Here is a 20428-nt window from a genome sequence, read left to right as displayed (position 1 = left end):
TATCAATGACGGCATAATCCAAAAAGAAAAAAAAAGGGGGAAAAAAATTGAAAACAGATACTACAAAAACATGCTGGCTGTTTGCGGAAACTGACCACCCCCCCAAGTTTACAAAAGCTCGATCCCTTCCACACTTTCAGGGGCAACTGCCAACCGTCCAAATGGCTCAGAGAGACCCCGATGAGAGGCTTGTTTATCTGGCTTGCCAGCACATTTTTCGTGGCTCTAACTCCCAGGTCCGAAAGCGAAAGGATGTGATGAGCTTGCTCCAACAGAATAAACCTACCCTGACAGACATCCTCCGGGAACACAATATCGACCGCATGTGTAATGTTGCCAAGAGACTCCTTGATGATCAAGTTTTCCACTCGACATTGAGAGCTAAGATCCGATTTCCCGAGTTATTTGACGTGTCACCTGCTCAAAGCGCTGAGCGAGAGGCTTCAGAGGCGGAGGCGGCGAGAGACGAGGCCAAGGCAGTGAGGGAAATCTCTGAGAGGGAGACTTCAAGAGAAGTCACGATTCAGTCCCAGGCGCGACCAGCCAACGAGGAAAGTTACGAAATTGATGGTTGGTACTCCTATGAAAGAATCCTTGCGATATTTGTTGACAGCCAGCATCATCAGCCCCTGAGACCGAAACCGGTGTCAATAATCCAATCCTATCCCTCTATCCAGTCTACATACATTACCGAAGTCAACACCTCATCACAACAGGCATACAAAGATTGGTGGAAGAAGCTTGTTTTATCTACGCTCAAAGTCACTTCCCGCAGCTTTTGGCAAGAAATGGCTGGGATTGCCCAGAGGCTGTGGAACTCACTGAGTGGACCAAGCTTCTACCCAGGTATATGGGTGAGATGGCTACCACGAAAAAAAGATGCGAATTATTCCACCTTCTTTGTGAATTGAGACACTCTGCCGTCCACCGACTTCGAAAGACCGCTGGTGGTGTTGAGCGTCTGGCTCGAAACGCACAAGTTTTTCTTGAAGCTTTGGATGACTCTAACCGTTCGGAAAGGGTCTCCATGCTTCGCAGAGAACTGAGTATGGCGATCGAAGAACTCAAGCGCAAAAAAGATTTCCTTGAGGGAAGATACCTTGGAGAACTGAAGGAAATACAGGCCAAACGTGCGGCTTTGGACATGTGGGAACAAAACGCGAAGAACGCTATGATTAACGGCGACTCACAATGTCTGGACGACACCGATAAAATTCTTGCAAGAGTTGTCCAGTATCTAAGTCCCGATGAAGGGAAGGGGAAAATGCCAATCGAGCGCCCAGATTTATCAGATTCGGATGAAGAGTTCCTGGAGAGTGTGGTAGCCATCAACAGTTCTGACAGTCAGGCATTACAAGTAGCCAGGAGCAGCGAGAGTCTCTAACAAGGGACTGTATTTTTCTTTCTTGTGGTCATTTTTACTTCATTGACGCAAGCATTGAGTTTTTAGGGCGTACTATCAACGTCTACTTAAGCGGAAACGGCGACTGCTTCTGAAAGAAATAGGGGATCTAAAAGCGGCCAAGAAGATCCTGTTCTAGTCTTTTGCAATGCGAATACGCGGAATTGCTCAAAAGATGGGTATTCCAGTCTGTAAACTAGAGACCTTAATACTTTATGTTTTTATAACCTATTGCTGAGAGATCAGGGCTTCTCTAAGATCGCACCCGGTCTGTTTGTCCCGTTGCGAAGGAATAATGTTACCCGTTTAATATTTGGCACGCTCTCCAATGGACAGCTTCAGAGGTAGATCAAGCCTTCCGGTTACAAGGTTTGATGGGATGAAGAGATTCAAACCATACGACGCGACCAACGTAAAGTGTTTGCATGCATACTCTCAGCATCTGTACCATCAAAGCAATACCTAGGCCTGGTGAAGATAGAAGAAATTGTTAGTACAAGGTGTTATATTTTCCAGCGCGATTATGGCCTTTACCCCTTAAGATATGACCAGGGGGTCCTTCTGTGAGGGGGAAAAAGGAAAAAAACAATCTCGAGCACTAGTGATCCCCGTGGGGTGCAGTCAATCCCTGCATATCTTATTCCTAATCAACATGGGGTCCCCGGGCGTTTCTGCCGGCGCCCTAGCAAGCCGTGCGGTCCACATCGCGGAAAAGACGAGCCTCTCCGCGAGACCCCTCGGAACAAGCCTATCCTATCAAGATAATATACCACTAGGCCAAAAGGGTGTCCGGACTATATCCCAGTCAGGATAGGGTCTCAATATCTGTAATCATAGCGGTGTTCTATTTTCCAAACAAAGCCGCCCAAAACAACAATTCAGTGGCGACGTTGTTTACCCTCATTACGCCCCGGACCCCATAGTCTCATCACTGCGTATTATCCCCACTCTTTGCGGGGTACGTGGTCTCGCTAAGTGATTCTGGTGCCTTCTTTTTTTCGGTCATTATCGCTATTCTCCGCGATGCCTAAGCAAAGGAAACATAAGCAGGTTCAGCAGGAGCAGGTCGGTAAGTGTACCTGCGGAAAGGCTATCCCGCGGGGAGGGTATATATATTGGGACACAAACTCCCAGAGCGAAGATCAACTATACACCTCCGCCTTCTTCCTTGTCCTATACCGTTCGAAACAAAATCAATCCGATGAAGTTTCATCTGTCCACCACCGTCCTCCTGGTCGGAATGATGTCGTCTGCGGTTCCGGTGACTGCCGCGCACCACGAGAGCTACAAAGAGCTGTACCGCCCACAGTATCACTTCAGCCCCGCGAGGAACTGGATGAACGACCCCAACGGGCTCGTGTACCACGATGGCGTGTACCATCTATACTACCAGTATAATCCCGGCGGCACAACCTGGGGTGCGATGTCCTGGGGCCACGCAATGAGCAAGGACCTGATGCACTGGACGGAGCACCCGGTTGCGCTCCAAGCAAGGGGGTTTCCCGGGAATATTACGGAGATGTTCTTTTCTGGGACTGTGGTTGTCGACGAGGACAATACAAGTGGGTTTGGGCGGCGTGGGGAAGCGCCTTGGGTTGCTATGTATACGTCTTATGTGAGCCGGGTTATTTTTATCAGCGGTTGAGATGAGAAAGCTAATGTCATGCAGTATCCCATGGAGCAGGTGCTACAAAGTGGTAAACGCGTGCGCAAGGATCAGCAGGCGCAGTCTATTGCTTACAGCCTCGACAAGGGCATGACATGGACAACATACGACGCCGCGAACCCTGTTATCGCCGATCCTCCTGCTCCCTACCAAGACCAGTACCTGGATTTCCGTGACCCAAGCGTCTTTTGGCACAGGGAGACGCGCCGGTGGATTGCTGTAACCAGCCTGGCGAAGCTACACAAAATCGTGATCTACACATCCCGAGACCTCAAGCACTGGGATCTAGCCAGCGAATTCGGACCGGCTAATGCCGTTGGCGGAGTGTGGGAATGCCCGAGTATTTTCCCGCTATCACTTGATAACGGCAAAAAGACCAAATGGGTCCTGATGCTCGGCCTGAATCCCGGTGGGCCCCCAGGCACGGTCGGCTCTGGGTCACAGTATATTGTGGGCAACTTTGACGGGACAACCTTCACTGCGGATCCGGAGAGCATCCACGATGGAAGGGGTCCGGAAGATAGCGTGGTCTTCGAGGACTTTGAGGGTGACCAGTCTTTTGCCGCGCGGGGCTGGAGAACCACCGGGAATTTTACCGGGGCCTCTCCGGTGAAGGGCACGCTCGCCGGCCAAAACCCGGTGACTGGGTTCCTGGGTGAGCAGCTTGTAAACACATTCCTCGACGGCGATGCTACAACAGGGACCCTTACCTCCGCCCCGTTCAACATCTCACACAGGTACATCAACTTCCTCGTGGGCGGTGGCAACAACATTAACGACACCGCGATCCGGCTCCATGTCGACGGAAACATAGTGCACAGCTCTACTGGGTCCAACAGCGAGGGCCTCTCCTGGTCAAGCTGGGATGTGAGTGCACTGCAGGGGAAACGCGCAGAGATTGAGATTGTCGACAACGCCACGGGCGGCTGGGGCCACATCAACGTGGATCAGATCTTGTTCTCCGACAAACAGGCAACGAACAATGTTGCAAACTGGGTCGATTGGGGCCCGGATTTCTACGCGGCGCTTGGGTTCAACGGTCTCGCCCAGGATGAGCGGACTGTTATTGCTTGGATGAATAACTGGCAGTATGGCGCAACGATCCCAACAGATCCCTGGCGCAGTGCGATGACGATTCCCCGGCATCTTGCGCTCAAGACAATCGGCGGAAAGGCGACCCTTGTGTCAGAGCCCGCAGGAAAGTGGAATGCTCTGACGGACGGCGGCCGTGTATTCAGCTTCCGTCGCGTGGAGGGTACGCAGGATCTCGGACGCCTCGGCAAGACACTGGAGATTCAGTTAACCTTCTCCAGTCGACAAGCGTCCTCAACCGAAAGGGCCGAGTTCGGGATCGCTCTCGCTGCAAATAGGGACCACAGCCAGGAGACCCGTGTCGGATACGAGTTTGCCACCCAGCAAATCTTCGTTGACCGAACGCGTTCTGGGAATGTGTCGTTCGATGCTACGTTCGCGGGTACGTATTATGCGCCACTGTCTCCAGGAGCAGATGGAACTGTTTCGTTGCGGATTCTCCTTGACTGGTCGAGCGTTGAGGTGTTTGGGGGACAGGGTGAGGCAACGATCACCAGCCAGATTTTCCCTTCTACGGATGCTGTCTACAGTCGCCTGTTTTCGAATGGTGGGGAGACTAGCGATATCAAGGTGCGGGTGAGCGAAGTACGCGATACCTGGCAGTAGATTAGCCTCCTCAGCTTTTTTCTTTCTTTTTTGTTTGAAGTGGCGAAATACTTCAGGTTGAACACGGAGTATCCAGGGTGGAGTTCCTGCGCAGATACACAATGGCAGACGTAGAATATGGGCCAATAAATCTCTTTTGAGAACTACGTTCGATGAATAATCCAAAGCATGTCTATCAGTCACAAGTAAGTATTAAACCTCACGCTCTTCTAACCCCTGGCTTCACTGAGTCGCTCCCTCAAAGAGTCCCACATATACCGTACCGACGGACTGAGTTCGCCGTATTTCTGCAATGCATCAACCGTAACTTGAAGCTGCTCCCAAAGCCCTGTATGCACGAGCAATCGTAGAGGTTGGACATCCGTAGCTCTCAGTGCGGCCATCGATATAGTGTATATACTGCCAACAAGGTGAGCAGGACTGGAAGAAGAAAAGGAAATTGACATGTAAGCACACACCTCGCACATAGAAACCAGGCTTTCGGTCGACATACGCAAAGCGCTATATTGGCGTCAGACAGAAATGCAGTCACCGACTCAAAGAACAGCGGGCCGTAGGGGAGCAGTTCGGAGTCTGCGGACCCGTTCAGAATGATCCGGTATATCACGGGCCAGTAGCCGTTCACCTCGTACATATGGTACTTGGCGCGGTGGACTGCACTGTAGGTATCTAGACCAAAGCCGCTAGACTCTAGCTTTATCCCCGCAGGGAGCATATCTGGGAACGTGCTGAGTCTCTCGTTAGGTATCGGCTCGTCTGCAGTGGAGAAGACGCTGTTATATATCTCGGAAGCAGCCATGCTTGATGTAGCATACGCATCCAAAGCCTGTTGCAAATCGACCTCTATGCGAAAGTGTGACAGTGACTGCAGCGGTTGACTTGGCGAATCGAGATCGCTACCTTGTGGGAATTCCGCCAAAGATGAGTTCGAGGGTGCATTTTGATCGGATGGAGAACTCCACACGTCGTTGCTTGACGGCAGAGGGACCAGCTTCGACTGTCCGCGTAAAGTTTTGCTCGGGACGGACAGATTAAGATGCATATATGTCTCACTGGTAATATGTCAGGCAAAAGTGAAGTGCGTACTTGGCGTGAACAGACCTCATTAAAATGTAAATCGTCCAATATAAACGCGAGACAAGATGTGCAGCTGGCGTTTCCTCGTGGTAGGATGGACTATTGGATCATTACCAGTGTTATCTGATGACACCTGGGGGTTTGGTATGGGCTTGCGGAAGAAGGGTGTCTACCTTTTCAAAAAGTGTTGAAGCTTCAGAAAGGCAGCTTGGATGTACTCATATGCCTGCCTTGGCCTGATGAGATAGGCCTGATACACGCCGAAAAGGACCAAGCATTGAACACTCGTCACACTGCACTCGTGCATGACGTTCCCCATCATGGACAATGCAGCTTCGAAGTGTGACGAGTGCGGGCTATTTTTGATCAGGCTTGAAACCGCAATGACCAGATGTGATAAACACGATATTGTAGAGGGAATAAACCCGGTAGCGCAAGCCTGGAAGAAATGTGTCGGGAATTCCGAATGGAAAACTGGGTACCACGGATGGATTCGCTCCTCGACTCGGCGGAGGATCCTGGTTTAGAGTAAGCTGGGTGACCAAGCACTTTCTAGGCAAGAGATATAATACAGATTATAGCATTCAGCAGGCGTTGACTCGAATAATGACACGGGGGGCTGATGAGCTGTATTCTCGAGGCGATACAAAACGGCCGCTAGATCCGACTGCAAACCGAGAATCTGCATGAGATGCGGAGACCTAAGAACAAGAGGTGGACAGTTTTGCAGCGCCGTCACAGGAGGATCGTTGTCACCTCGTGGTGCCAGCACTTGAGGCTGCTCCAGCAGTGGCGTGATAGATTCCAGTCTTTCCCGTATACTCATGAGCTCCTGGACCAATCTGCCGCAGATATCAACCGTTATACATCGACAGTATGACCAGGCACCACGTACTCTGAGGGCTGTGAGTCTGGGGTTCTGCTATAGATACAATCCACGCCCTGGGAGATACAGTAAGAGCATTTTGGTCTAATCCGGTCGCACCGTCTCCTACGGAGGCGGCAGTTGTCGCAGACCGAAGCCGTTCGGGATGGAAGCATTGTCAAAGAACAGTCTGAGTCACGGAACCAAGACGATGGACCAATGTGGCGCTATTATCTTTATTATGGGCGAAAGCCGGAAAGTCACAACTCGTCCGGACATCGCGGACAAGCAACGAATTGTCCAACTTAGGCAGCGCACTGGCCCCCTTCCAAGTTGAGGTCTTGGCTGTATGGATGTAGACGTAGTCCCATTTGGCACTCTCTTAGCGTCGAATGCCCTTCCAATCACCTACACGCTTCTAAATTACCTTCGCGGAGCGGCTCCTCCTCTCCGCGAGAACAACTGCGGAGTGGTTCTGGAATCTCGTTAGAAGATTCTCCAGAATCTCCACATTCAGGAGTGTGGAGAGAACCTTGAACCCCTCCTTTTCGTAAAGATTGCGAGAATTCGACATATATCTCGTCACATTTTCCTGCAGCATTCCCGAATTTCCAGTATTGCTCCCTTGCTGCTGCCTCCACGCTTTCCTTGACAATGTAATTGCGAGCTCATGCTCGGCCTAAACAGTATCCCTTCCTATGCGTATGCGACGGAGCATTCTCACCATGTCAAAAGAACGGCCCAGCGCCCAGTTGACCCTGCCGCTCTAATCCTGGAAGCCTGGTCCCAGGGTCTCATGACGGGCTCACTGGTCATCATGGCGGCAGTCACCTATGCAAACATGCGTCCGGGCGTATTGCTGCATAAGCTGATTTTACTAGAGGTAGCCCACCTCAGTACATGCAATGTCCACCCACTGACCTGGGGCAACCACTGCAGTTGATCCTCGCCCTCGCCCATGGGACGTTCATATTTGCCCCGGACCCTGTATACGGATGGTATCTGGCATCGAGCGCAATCGGCTTGATTATATCCTGGTCCTTACACAATGTGATTGCATGGATTAAAAACAGGCCGTTCATGGGCCGCAAACTGTCGCTCTTCTACGTCGGCACCATTGTCCTGGCTCAGCCATACTGGGCAACGGAGATTTACGCGAATTTCGCTTACTTCAACAACCTTAACCCGACTGTTTACGAGAAGATTCGGCCGTGGGAAGCTCTGTTTCGGTATGCAGTTGTTCTCTTTCTCTCTCCATTTCTCTTCGGGCAGCATTGACTGACTCGAGCCCAATTTCAGCGATCCATGGTGGATCTATACCACGTGTAACCTGTTCTGGGTTGTCAAGACCCACTACGGCTTTGGCATCATTGAGCTGGTGCGCGAGTGTCCCCGCTTCGGGCTTATGCTGGCCTCGATGTGCCTATCTATCGTGTTCATTGCTCTCGACGTCATTAGCGTGACTGGTGCACTCAGGGCCGCCATGCCGCTCGGCATCAATCCCTTCTGGAAGGTGCGCCTCTCACACACCAGGATAAGTGCTATACAGCTCATTGCTGACCGATGAACGATGGATATTCTAGCTGTGCTTTATGTTCAAGTGTCTCTGCGATACGATCATCCTAGACGATTTCAAGACGGCGCTTGACAAGCTCAGTTCTCGATGGCTGGCGAGGAATGGGATCCAGGCGGTTCATTCTCTAGGTAAGACCACTTACTGTTTCTTTCTAAAACCGCTATGTTAGATAAAAAGTCTGACATGTTGGGCCGTAGTAGACGTGAGGAATCACCCGGCGTTTAGCGACGAGGATGCAGCCCCACGCACGAGAGATACCGATTTGATAAAGCGGCCGGGAAGTGTGGTTCATATTGCGTGACCCGATGACAGTAGTATTGAGATGGCAGGATATCATATCAGTCTACGTTATCAGTGCCCTATATTCAATGTAAAAGAGAAATGCCAAGTCCGCTACAGTGCAAGGACAATTAATGGGGTGTTCGCACCTACATCGATTAGTAAACATCAGACCGTGGGCACAATCTACAAGCGAAGTGATATTTGCTAGAATCTTCCAAATCGTATCACATCAAGGGACGGTGACCAGGGTTATGGCCTGTCTCTTCGGACAAGGTGGGCTTATTCCCCCGCCGGCGCTGGGGTCAGACTGGCGAAGCGAGAGGACGATCGGTGTCCCGACCGGGCCTGGAGCCCAGCCACAGGCCGCCAGTCGGACTGCCCCTCTCCGGAATGTACGCTGAAATACGCTTGCGAGCTGACCCACGATTGCTCACCGGCACAGCCCCCGGTCTCTTGGCCCGAAGTTGCATGTCTTTCGCAATCTCAGTGGCTAGGCAGGGTCTCCACAATCAATCTAACAAACCTAACTCGTGCCCGAAGCCGTCGGGTGGAGACCCAGGATGCTGATTCGAGGGTTATTCTTTCCTTTGCTTCTTTTCCCCGCAGTGCGTGTGATGCAGATGTTCTTCGTCTGTTCTGGAAACATGGCGACAAGGCGCTAAGAGACACAACAAGGTGTGTGTGAGATATTATTGGATCGTACGTCACCAAAGAGGAGTATATACAGCCCGAAACAAGAATCTCTAGTATGTTTGGAAGCTTGAATGTCAGGCACCTCACCTCCCTTAATCCCCTGATTCTAGAAACATGTCAATACCATGGCCGGCAAAATGCGCCGAGACAGTTCTCTTTGAGGCGTGGACGACGACAATGACCTCCCACAGTGTGTTCAGCTCTGAGCCGCGGAGACGCCGGAGCGCTCTTGCCTGCGATACTTGTCGAGGCAGGCGGACCAAATGCGACGGCAAGCGTCCCAAATGCTCGTTCTGCTTCGAGCGTGGGAAAGACTGCTTCTATCACGAGGGGCAGGATCTACCTCCATCTCCGTGAGTGGCCTTGCGCGTGGGTGAGGAAACGCTGTGGTATTGACTCTATATTGAGTCTAAGGGCGGAGCTCTCGAGGTTGTGGGAGCAGCTGGACCATATCACCGCCGTAGCTCAGGGCCGCACGTCACGGAACTCGCCATCTCACTATCCGCGACAGGGGTCTAGCTCTCCAACTACTTATGGGAAGTCGACGAAGTTTCCATTCATGATACTCCAGAGTGAAGCATTTATGAACTTGGTCGGCGTTGAGGTATCCCTGCCTGTGCGCCTGGAGGAGATAGAGCGCGGAAGACACACTCTGCCCGCTCAGACAAGGGGCACGGATCTCGTGATGGCTGATCTTGAAGAGGCATCAGTGTAAGGAGTCTTAGGCGCTTGAAATGAAAAACCTGAACTGAGTAAAAACTACTGACAATAGCCTTGCCCCTCTATAGACATCTTCATGCGTTTCGAGAACATATCCAAACCTGGTATCCGATCCTGCAAAGAGACTATACCGAGGACTTTATCGAGGCGAGCAGGTCATGTTTTGCCACGTCTATTACATCCTGCGTCAGCCTACTTGTCCTGGCTATCGGATGCGTGGTGGGACGCGAGTCGGTCGCGGGCACGAGACAAGTCGGGTCAGAGTCGGTATACCTCAAGGCCGCCACAGATATGCTTCCCTGTGTATTTGCAGACTCTAGCCCAGCAAGTGCCCAGTGTCTTCTATTGTTCGCGATATACCACTTGTGCTATGCACAGCCGTGTCAGGCGCATGACTTTGTCGCAATGGCGTCGTATAAACTGCAGAACTATATCTTAAAGTGAGTAACAGAACGGCCTTTGTCGACCAAAAAACGGTTAGTTGATGTTTGGACTCTCAAGTGAGCTCGGCACCGAGAATGACACCACAACAAAGGCACTTTTGGTAAGCTGTTTCTGGTCAGCTTTATTAATTGAAAGGTCCAACAATTTTTCTTCCGACCCCCGTGGTCAAGACAAGAGATCAGAAGGTAACCAGTTTATAGCGAAATTACTGTTCAGCTTGACCTCGCCAACAGTGGCATCTGGAGCATGGCCCCATTCGTCTCACCCCCAACAATCCAGACCACCTCCCTCCCCAGCAGCGATCTCTCCTACTTCGTCGCGGAGATCGCGATGCGCAGAATGCTGCAGCGTTGCACATGGGCAACAAGTAGCCCGGCGGCCGGGGCCCACATCTACGCGCCCATTGTCGCAGCCGAGCTGGAGCGGCAGCTGGACGAGTGGCTACAATTACTCCCGAGCCACCTATCCTTCGGGCGCGCCTCCCCTACCGTCGGACCTCGCCCGCAGGGGAACACAGGGAATAATGCACACTCGGCACAGGTTGCCTTTCTCCGCGCGCAGTACTTTGCATTCAAGGCGTCCATATATTGGCCGGCGGTCTACGAGGCGCTTACGACGGGCGAGCCCAACGGTGAGCTTGTTCGCCACTCACACCATTTTTTTACAAGCTACGCTGAGTTTGTTCCGTGTGCTGCCGCAGCCGTAGCTGTCTGCAGGCCGAATCTCTGGACGTTGTGCACTAGGTAAGATCCGGTGCTCAAGTACTGTGCGACACACTCGGGTGATCGAGGATGCGCTAATGCATGTGCACTTACTAGTGTGTTCACAATCTCAATGGCGGCGCTGGTTGGCTTGATGGATCCATGCTTTGCCGGGTTTATGTCTCGAGATGTGGCCAACAGTTTAGATTTAGCAGTTCAAGTCTTTGACGGGGTGATCCAGGTCAGCAGCCCCTCGTTGGCGGAGATGGGTGTAATTTTGAAGGAGCGGATACAGCTGTATCATTCGAGGTACACATAGATTTTTTCCTTAATGAGAGCGCTATTCGTCGGGACCACCCATTCCGAGTAATATGCTATTACTAGCCCAGAGCAACGTATCCACCTGTCTACCTGCTATTTCTGTGGGTCATTCTGCGCCCGGCTGGGGTCAGGGCCCTAGGGGTGAGGTGACCATCGCGGAGAAACCCCCACACCTCCGCTGAGCTGGCAACAACATGAGTACATGCCATACGCTAAGCGGCCGAATGGTGATATCGGCATGGAGTCGGGCGTAGGGGACGGAACTACTGGATGCTCACGAAGACTACCCTCTCAGTAAGGCGGTTACATTTATATAAAGCTTCATCCTGTCCCATCCATAAAAAACATCAAAGCAGAATTTCCGAAGCCTTCCTCATTAACACAGTCTGCTATCCCTCCAGTTCGCATCTACAATGGGTGTCCTCTTCGAAAAGCCTCCGGGAACTGAAGGCAAGGCATGGCCTGCCATTCTAATCAGTGGATTCGTCGCCTTTGGGGGTATTCTGTTCGGGTGAGTCCAAGGTACCATGTTTGAAGCCCAGTCTCACGCTCACACGTCCCCTAGGTACGACACCGGCACCATCAGCGGCATCCTCGCCATGCCCTACTGGGCGGAGACCTTCTCAACCGGCTACCGCGACAGCACCGGCCAGCTCAATGTCACCTCCAGCCAGTCTTCTGCTATTGTGTCCATCCTGTCCGCCGGGACATTCTTCGGTGCACTCGGGGCCGCCCCAATGGGCGACCTCATCGGGCGTCGCTGGGGTATTATCGCATCAAACGGCGTTTTTGTGCTTGGGGTTATTCTCCAGACTATTGCAACCTCTATTCCACCGTTCCTTGCAGGCCGCTTCTTTGCTGGTCTCGGAGTTGGCCTTATTTCTGCGCTGGGTAAGCCACCATCTACTTATGCTAGATCATGTGTCAGACACTTATACCGAACCTATCTGGCGGCCAATAGTCCCCCTCTATCAATCTGAAACTGCGCCAAAGTGGGTTCGAGGTTTCATCGTCGGATCCTACCAATTCGCCATCACAATCGGCCTTCTCCTCGCCTCAGTGGTCAACAATGCTACCCACGACCGCACCGACTCAGGCTCCTATCGTATCCCCATCGCCGTGCAATTCGCCTGGTCCATAATCCTCGTCGCTGGCATGCTAATCCTCCCGGAAACCCCACGGTATCTAATCAAGCGCGACAACACCAAAGCCGCCGCGCGCAGCCTGTCGAAACTCCGCCGCCTCCCCGAGGACCACGAGGCTGTGTGCCAGGAGCTCGCCGAGATTCAGGCCAACCACCAGTACGAAGTAAGTCTCGGCCAGTCTGGGTACATCGACTGCTTCCGGGGCAATCTGCTTAAGCGCCTTATGACGGGGTGTCTGTTGCAGGCGCTGCAGCAGCTGAGCGGGATCAACTTCATCATCTACTACGGGACACAGTTTTTTAAGAACTCTGGGATCCGCAATGAGTTTGTCATTACGCTCGTCATCAACTGTGTCAATGTTGGGTCGACGATCCCCGGTCTCTACGCGATAGACAAGTGGGGTCGTCGGCCGGTTCTGCTTACGGGCGCTATTGGCATGGCTGTGTCCCAGTTGATTGTTGCAGTTCTGGGTACGACAACGACAGGCCAGGATGGCCAGGGAAACATAATCGTGCATGATGCGGCGGCGCAAAAGGCCGCGATTGCGTTTATTTGCATCTACATCTTCTTCTTCGCAGCATCCTGGGGTCCAATTGCCTGGTGAGTCTGCGCCTCCCAACTAACTAATTACCCATCCCCCCTCCACCTTTGTATTCACACCTCCAAGTACGCTCACTAATCGCGGGCCTATCTTTTCAATTAGGGTGGTGACCGGGGAAATCTTCCCGCTCAAGACGCGCGCAAAATCCCTCTCCATGACCACCGCCACAAACTGGCTGCTCAACTGGGCGCTGAGCTTCTCAACCCCGTACCTGGTCAACTACGGGCCCGGAAACGCAAACCTGCAGTCCAAGATCTTCTTCATCTGGTTCGCGTGCTGCTTCCTGTGTATCGGGTTTGTGTACTTTATGATCTACGAGACCAAAGGGTTGACGCTGGAGGAGGTGGATGAGTTGTATAACGAGATTGGCAGTGCGCGGGAGAGTGTCGGGTGGAAGCCACGCGTTACATTTATGGAGATGAGGGCCAAGGAGGCGGGGTTGGTGGGGGCTGAGGATAAGGGAGGTATTGCTGGGGAGCATCGCGAGGTTGAGGGGGCTTGATGGGGGTTCTGCCAGTTGTTTTTGGAGACGTCTGATGCAGTGTGTAGCTGAAAGCAGTAGCAGTCTGGTCAGTAGGAGAACAATGTTAGGCGATGATTAAGATTCTAGGAAGTTTGAAAAAGAAGGTACACTGCATGTGTTGTAACCTTTCAGCGGTTGCTTAGGGTTGGTATCTCGACAATCATGCAGCTAGGCAGAATCGCTTATGCTTGCAGCTTGACTATCACCACCGCAAAATCACAGCCATGGCCAAAGTAGTAGGTCGACGTACAACGATGTGGTGACAAACCTCGAGGATAGCCAGCCGTGTCGCTTGCGAAATAGATACAATGATGTTGAAACGTTGGAAGTCCAGATTTTCAGGGATATCTCATTCACCTAATTGGGCTAACATATACTGACATACATGAAGCAGGGCAATATAGCCTTACTCTAAACTTATGGTGTCGTCGAGCGGTAGCACTGACACCTATGGACACTAGAGAAGAGATCCATGCACGGTCAGATAGGGGTACTTTAAACATTTACTTCCTCCATATGGACCGGCGGCTCCGTCTTGGAGTCCTGAGTCTCTGCCCTCCTCTGTCCGCTCACGGCACGAAAATGTCGCGGCGCAGTCCCGCTCGCGTACAGTTCGTCCATCCGTTCAAACGAGATGCCCTATCGCATCAAACAAGTCAGTGAAACATGTCTCTATCCATTTTACCCCATCACATACCTTGGTTTCTGGATATAGGTACCACCCACCGATGGCTGCGACCAGGCCCGTTCCGAGGAAGATGAACCCGACCTTGCCACCGAGGTTTCCCGCATCGGGATTGATCTAAAAGGAAAAAAGCATTAGCAGTTCTTCTTTCTCGCAGAGTAGAACGATAGAGTAAAACATACCATATACGGAATGGTAAACTGCATAACAAGGCCCCATGCCGCATTTGTGATCGTCACAAGGCCCTGCGTGGTACTCCTCAGCCGCGCAGTCGAAATCTCAGACGCAAGCACAAAGCCCACGGCACCAATGGACAACTGGTAAATAATGGCCCAGATGTATATAAACACGATGATTCCCCAGCTCGCCTTTCCATGGTCCGGAACGCATCCCAAGATTCCGATTAGCAGAAGCATACAGCAGAGGACGAACTGCGGGATTACAATCATGGTTCGGCGCCCGAGGATCTCTGTCAGTGGGAACGCGGTCATGCTGGCCAGCAGCATCACGACGTAGAGGACGATCGAGGCGTCAAAGTAATCCTTGACGCCAATCAGGTCAAGGAAGTAGGTCGCGTACCCGATGACGAACGTCGCGCCGATCATCTGCTGGCCGCTGGCGGCGAATATGGCTGTCAGGGTGCGTTTGCGGTTCATGGCGTCGAAGCACTCGGCTTCGGCCGCGAGATTGAGGCCTAGCAATGTACGCCGTGCGCTCCGCTGTGCGAGACTTGCCTGAATCGACATTGCTTGGTCAATTTCGGATTGGATGCGGTGGACCTCGACGGTATAGAAGGCGGGGTTCTGGAATCTGTAGACTCGTTGGAGGGACTTTCGCGCCGCAGTGGTGTTGCCTTGTCGCACGAGCCAGTATGGCGATTCGGGGAAGAAGAACCAGCCGGCTGTGAGTATGGCGGGGAAAATGTACATGCTCACGACAGGGAGCCACCATTGCCTGGGATGGTTCTAGCTCTGCTTTGGTATGGGATAGATACACGGCGGATTTACCATTTGCCTTCAAGATAGCTGCTTCCTCTGGATACGGCAGCACTGAAGAAGGGATTAGCAGACATTTCCACCACATAACAAGGGCAGTACTGACATAGCGAACTGTCCAAACACGATACTAGTATTGAAGAAGCAGAGGAAGAACCCTCGTAGCTCCGGCCGACATGTCTCCCCAATCCACAAGGGCGATATAGTGAACATCATCCCGATCGCAATGCCTACGAATTTGTCAGTAACTGTGCACATGTTCATGTTCCCGTGAAAACACACCATTAACCCCCCTCCCAGCCAAATGCACCTTCCAGTCCATCGCAAGTTGCTGAAGCAGCACCCCTGCAACAGAAATCACAGACGCCACCAAGATTCCAGGTTTCCGGCCATATTTCTCAAGCAGCGGAGCGTAGATAAACGTCGACGCAATCTCACACGCCGGCGCAATGGAGTTCCACGCAGACAGATAATGCGCTGGGATAATGTGCGAGCCGTCGGATTGTAGACGTCCAAATTGTTTCTGGAATTCTGGCAGTGCAGCAAGTTGGCCACCGGCAACGATGTCGAACCCTTGCATGATCACTCCGCTGGATACCCAGAGGCCTGACGAATAGGTGAGTAGGTGGTGGCTTTGCAGAAATTGCCTTTGGGCTACTCACACCAGAAAAAGAAACGCTTTTGCGAACGGAGCATGCGCCATCGTTGGCTCGCGTCGATAACAGAGTAGTCGACCCTGCGCTTCGGTCAGCTTGATCAGAGAGGAGGGGTTCGGGTTCTGAGTAATGCTGGGGCGTATTACCCATCGATCTGGGCCTCGGAGATATTTTGCATCTTGCGTTGTCCGGAGTAATGACTAGTCAACATTGACTTAGATCCTCAACTTGCGTCTGGTATGTAGAAGAACCCTTATATACCACAGAATGCGGGGTAGCGTGGTGGGTCAGGCCAGCATGATGCCAAACCCGGGGACAGCGGGTCGTGGGATAGAAGTTAGAACAAGCGAGCTGAACTGAGATGATTGCGACAAGGGCGTCGTTCTGACCCCTGCAGTGGCGCCGAAACTCTACCGCGGAGTCTGACTCTTCTCCGCGATGCTGAAACTCGGGCCAGATTCCAGACTCACCGGAAAGATCCATCTGGGCCAAATACGCACGGGCAGCCGTGCCAGTGACCCGTTCTCTGGAAATCAACGTCGGACAATTGCCGAATTGAACCCACACAGATTACTTGCCTGTGATTGGGCCGAGCGCCTGAGACTGGCATGTGAGCTTGCTGAACTTTCAATAGCATGCGAGTTTGTGATAGCATCATCATTAATTAAGTGGAGTACCGAGGTTTGCAAAACTTACTAAGAAGCAATCTAGTAGTATTTCAACAATGCAAACATAATTCCTCTCGATTATCCTGACTATATTCGCAGTTTCTATATCGCCATATTCATCCCGCATATCTACTGCTTGAGGCTGTTCAAGAACCGCTGGCGGATATCCTCACAAATCCGCACATTACTCAAAGCCCGCTCTTTCGATTCCTTCGCCCGCCGAGCCAACCACTTCTTCCGATCCATGACAAACGCATCGTACCTCTCCCGATGCTGCTTCAGCTTCTCCTTCTTGTCCGCACTCAGTGCCGCAAGCTCCTCCTCGGTCGGCTCCGGAACCGCTGCCACCGCCGGCCTGCGCGGCAGCCGCTCCTCCATGGGCAGGATCTCCAACTTCGGCCCGGGCAGCGTCTGATACCAGTACGCGGTCGTCGACCAGTCATCCCGCAGGTGGTTCGCATGCCCGGTTTCCAAGGTAACCTTGATTCGCTTGCTGAACCGCACTGGGTCGGCGAGATGCCAGCGATAGCTGACCTGCGTGTTGGGCACGTCGTCCTCGTGGATAATTGTCCCGCAGAACGGATATGCGTTCTTCTGCATGCCCCAGCCCTGCGAGAAGTAGTCTTCCCCGCCGGTGCCGTGCATGCTCGGGGGCCAGGTGTCGTCGTCGATGAAAATCATGTCGTCGCCTTCGCCCCACCACGTTCCCTGCGCGTGCCAGACGGAATGGTTGCACCCGATGTAGTGTCCTGCGCCTGTGGTCTCGAGGATCACGTAGTTCTCTTTCCCGTCGAGGTTCTTCACCTGCGTTTCCAGGCTGTTGGTTTGGATTGTCGACGGGGCCCAGCCCTTGGTTGGGTTCTCCCGGCGCCAGTGCGCGTGAAAGTATAGAGTATCTTGGGGCAGAGGCTCAGGGTAAAGCTCGTAGTCGATGTAGAAGTATTGAATGTAGGCTTCGTCGTTCTGGTTCTCGATCTCGATGCGGGCTCGCTTGTTAAATGGCATCGTCAAGTAGCAGTTGAACGCTGCAGCCCCGCCGAACTGTTTCTCCTCTGACGGCTTGACCGAGACCGTAAAGGGCAGCGACTGAAAGTTGGCAGCCATGGAGTGACCAAGACAGAAAAAATCCCCGATGGGCGCGAGGACATTGGGCGTCTCCGAGTCGTCCCAGAACATCTTGATGAGGACTTTGCGGTAGTAATCCGGGTCGCTGACTTCGTAGTTGAGCCCGAGCGCATTGTGGATTTCCATCATGGCGACGCCGGACTTTGTGTATGGGATCAGGCCCGGCCCGAGGATCTTGCGGCAGGTCTGCACGAACCAAAGGTGCGTGATTGCACCGGGTCCTTCGAGATCCGCTAGTACGGCGGTCTCGCCAGGGAGGACAACAAAGGCATCTTCGTTCAGGCCAGTCTGATCCCAGCTTGCGACGCGGGCGCTGCGGGCGACCCGTTGCTTGGTGATGTCGGCGAGGAGGTGGTTTCCGATGGAATTCATGGTTTCTTATGCCTTTCGTTAGTTCTCAAAGATGGTTTCAACTACAGAAGATGAGCAATGACGCGCTCTTATACCCTTGTCCATGGGTGAAATTGATAGAATGATAGTACTACTCACGCGGAATCGGGGATCAACTCCGCGATGCTGCGCCAAAGCTTCTCCAGAACGCGGGGTTTGCCGCCACCAAGCAAACCCCCCGCGGTATTTGAAGCAAACTCCGCAATGTCACGGCCTGCATCAATCAGACACGATTCAACATGGCCAAAACGCGGAAACGATTGATCCTTGCCTGCGACACTTGTCGATCGCGACGAGTAAAGTGCGACGGACAGCGACCATATTGCGCTCCCTGCAGAATCCGGGGGCTAGACTGCTTCTACCAGCAGCTTCCTGAAAGTCCGGCCACCAAGTACGCCTCCTGAGTGCAAAATGAGATGTATGATGGGCTAAGATGATATGATATAGGGTAGAGACTGAACTAGCTAATGTCAACTTGCGGCTCGACTACCTCACCACGCTGCTATCGAGGCAGTCCAGGCCACTAGTCCTGCAAGAACCTACCAGCGCATTGGGCTCCCATGAGGACTCGCCGTTTCGGCTTCTAGCAACCAACTCGATTATGCGCGTGTTTGGTCTCGACGACAACTACGCGCAGCGCCTTATTCAACTCGAGCGGGCGAATCTCCTAGTCGGCACGACTACACTCCCGCGTACGTCTTTTATTCCCCACCAACAGATCACCGACGCATTAGCGGCCTTCTCCGACCGCATCCACAGCTACTATCCCATCCTTCCTCTAGACTTTTCAGAGCGGTACTTTTCCACGTTGTCTGATTCCCTGACCCCATCCTGTCACACATGTTTGGTCCTCCTTGTTGCAGCCATCGGGTGCGTTGCGCATAACCCCACAACAGGCAGCCATTACTTTGAAGCTGCTCTTGCGTCGCTGCCAGTCGTCCTTGCGGAGTGCACTGTGACCAGCATTCAGTGTCTGATTTTCCTGAGTATCTATTACTGCTGCATCCTCAAGCCATGTCAGGCCCATGACTATTGCCTGATAGCCTCGTTTAAGATCCAAAATCTGTTCAAGAGGTGCGCCTACATCTTCTCTACGCCATGGCATACTTAGTCTGACTCTAATAGCGGCCTCCAAAATACGGGAAATGACAGTCTGGAACTGACGCACAGAGCATATTGGGCTATCCTATTACTTGAAAGGCAAGTCCACTCACACAGCTTAACCTGTAACACATAAAATCTCACAAAGCGAAGCGAACTGAGCGTCCAGCTCGACGTGGCAAAAAGCTCCATCTGGTCCCTAGACGAATACATCCCCCTCCCCAACTGCCAACGCACCTGGCAGTTCCCACCCCCACAAACGACAAGCCCTGCCGCCGTCTCCCCCGCAAGCATTCACTCCACCGACAGCACCAGCACAACAGCCGACCAAGCCAGTTCCTTCTTCCTCGCGGAGATCGCCATGCGGCGCATGCTGCATCGGTGCAACTCGGCCGTCACGCGCACCGCAGACGGTCGACCCACCTACGCGCCCGGGATTGCGCTCGAGCTCGAGCGCCAGCTAGACGAGTGGTACGACTACCTACCGGGGAACATCCGCTTCGCCAAAGAGCCTGGTCCAAGCCAGCAGTCGTACGCGGGGCGGATCGAGTCGCTCTCGAATTTCCTCAACGTACAGTACTACTGCTGCAAACTGTCCATCTACTGGCCGGCCGCCTTCCAGGCGATTCAGGACGGTGGAGCGAGCATCCAGCTGCTAGACCATGTGCAGCGCTTCATCGACGCGTACGTCCAGCTCCTGCCGCGGATTGCGTTCGCGGTTAACGACTGTCTGGTTTATAAGTGGACTTTGTCGGTTAGGTGGGTTTCGCCAGTTGGCTCTTCCCGCTTGTCTGGGTTCAAGTGCTTATTCACACACTCGCAGTCTCTTCACTACTACGATGGCCGCCCTTAGAGTTGCTGAGGCCCCGTGCTTCGGTGGTGCTAGTCGCGATCAGCTACGGGAGTGTCTTCCGTCGGCTGCGGCTGTGGACTGGAGAGGGGCAGAGGGGAGCCCATCGCTGGAGGAGCTGCGACAGACTCTAAGCGCGCGGTTGGGAGAGGCTGGGTATAGATAGGTAAAACTTGAAGATAGGAGCAGTTCTCGGATTACTCTTCGATTACATACATCTCGATCTATCTCACTCATGATTTTC

At 52.8% G+C, this 20428-nt stretch overlaps 8 protein-coding genes across 8 annotated transcripts; 5 read left to right on the top strand and 3 right to left on the bottom strand.

Annotated features, from left to right (window-relative positions):
• Window positions 1-161: 161 nt before the first annotated feature.
• On the top strand, window positions 162-1384 carry ALT_7548 (uncharacterized protein; the record flags this gene model as incomplete). The annotated part of the gene is made up of 2 exons (XM_033557531.2): window positions 162-570; window positions 627-1384. The coding sequence occupies 2 exons, from the start codon at window positions 162-164 to the stop codon at window positions 1382-1384; spliced, it is 1167 nt and encodes a 388-aa protein (XP_033413422.2).
• Window positions 1385-2603: 1219 nt separating this feature from the next.
• On the top strand, window positions 2604-4766 carry ALT_7547 (glycoside hydrolase family 32 protein; the record flags this gene model as incomplete). The annotated part of the gene is made up of 2 exons (XM_033557532.2): window positions 2604-3017; window positions 3072-4766. The coding sequence occupies 2 exons, from the start codon at window positions 2604-2606 to the stop codon at window positions 4764-4766; spliced, it is 2109 nt and encodes a 702-aa protein (XP_033413423.2).
• Window positions 4767-4975: 209 nt separating this feature from the next.
• Window positions 4976-6884, bottom strand: ALT_7546 (fungal specific transcription factor domain-containing protein; the record flags this gene model as incomplete). Its single annotated transcript, XM_089600284.1, has 6 exons — window positions 4976-5080; window positions 5260-5818; window positions 5868-5942; window positions 6017-6361; window positions 6443-6685; window positions 6739-6884. 6 exons carry the CDS (start codon window positions 6882-6884, stop codon window positions 4976-4978), a joined length of 1473 nt encoding a protein of 490 aa, XP_089455177.1.
• A 494-nt stretch (window positions 6885-7378) lies between these two features.
• On the top strand, window positions 7379-11443 carry ALT_7545 (uncharacterized protein; the record flags this gene model as incomplete). The annotated part of the gene is made up of 12 exons (XM_033557535.2): window positions 7379-7591; window positions 7648-7937; window positions 8008-8221; window positions 8292-8412; window positions 8726-8958; window positions 9009-9241; window positions 9451-9612; window positions 9674-9970; window positions 10048-10419; window positions 10481-10523; window positions 10640-11166; window positions 11242-11443. The coding sequence occupies 12 exons, from the start codon at window positions 7379-7381 to the stop codon at window positions 11441-11443; spliced, it is 2907 nt and encodes a 968-aa protein (XP_033413426.2).
• A 415-nt stretch (window positions 11444-11858) lies between these two features.
• Window positions 11859-13693, top strand: ALT_7544 (sugar porter family MFS transporter; the record flags this gene model as incomplete). Its single annotated transcript, XM_033557536.2, has 4 exons — window positions 11859-11956; window positions 12011-12336; window positions 12407-13190; window positions 13294-13693. The coding sequence occupies 4 exons, from the start codon at window positions 11859-11861 to the stop codon at window positions 13691-13693; spliced, it is 1608 nt and encodes a 535-aa protein (XP_033413427.2).
• Window positions 13694-14209: 516 nt separating this feature from the next.
• ALT_7543 (putative MFS alpha-glucoside transporter) lies at window positions 14210-16228 on the bottom strand (the record flags this gene model as incomplete). The annotated part of the gene is made up of 8 exons (XM_089600283.1): window positions 14210-14353; window positions 14412-14516; window positions 14582-15353; window positions 15407-15448; window positions 15501-15624; window positions 15677-16000; window positions 16057-16130; window positions 16197-16228. The coding sequence occupies 8 exons, from the start codon at window positions 16226-16228 to the stop codon at window positions 14210-14212; spliced, it is 1617 nt and encodes a 538-aa protein (XP_089455176.1).
• A 619-nt stretch (window positions 16229-16847) lies between these two features.
• Window positions 16848-18215, bottom strand: ALT_7542 (glycoside hydrolase family 172 protein; the record flags this gene model as incomplete). Its single annotated transcript, XM_033557538.2, has 1 exon — window positions 16848-18215. One exon carries the CDS (start codon window positions 18213-18215, stop codon window positions 16848-16850), a length of 1368 nt encoding a protein of 455 aa, XP_033413429.1.
• Window positions 18216-18472: 257 nt separating this feature from the next.
• On the top strand, window positions 18473-20350 carry ALT_7541 (uncharacterized protein; the record flags this gene model as incomplete). The annotated part of the gene is made up of 4 exons (XM_089600282.1): window positions 18473-18624; window positions 18681-19307; window positions 19488-20093; window positions 20158-20350. 4 exons carry the CDS (start codon window positions 18473-18475, stop codon window positions 20348-20350), a joined length of 1578 nt encoding a protein of 525 aa, XP_089455175.1.
• Window positions 20351-20428: the final 78 nt, after the last annotated feature.

Source organism: Aspergillus lentulus, assembly GCF_001445615.1.
Source record: "Aspergillus lentulus DNA, contig: Alt16, strain: IFM 54703, whole genome shotgun sequence".
In the NCBI taxonomy this organism is placed as follows: Eukaryota; Fungi; Ascomycota; class Eurotiomycetes; order Eurotiales; family Aspergillaceae; genus Aspergillus; species Aspergillus lentulus.
The sequence above is the reverse complement of the archived record's forward strand: the minus strand, read 5'-3'. Positions and strand labels throughout refer to the sequence as shown.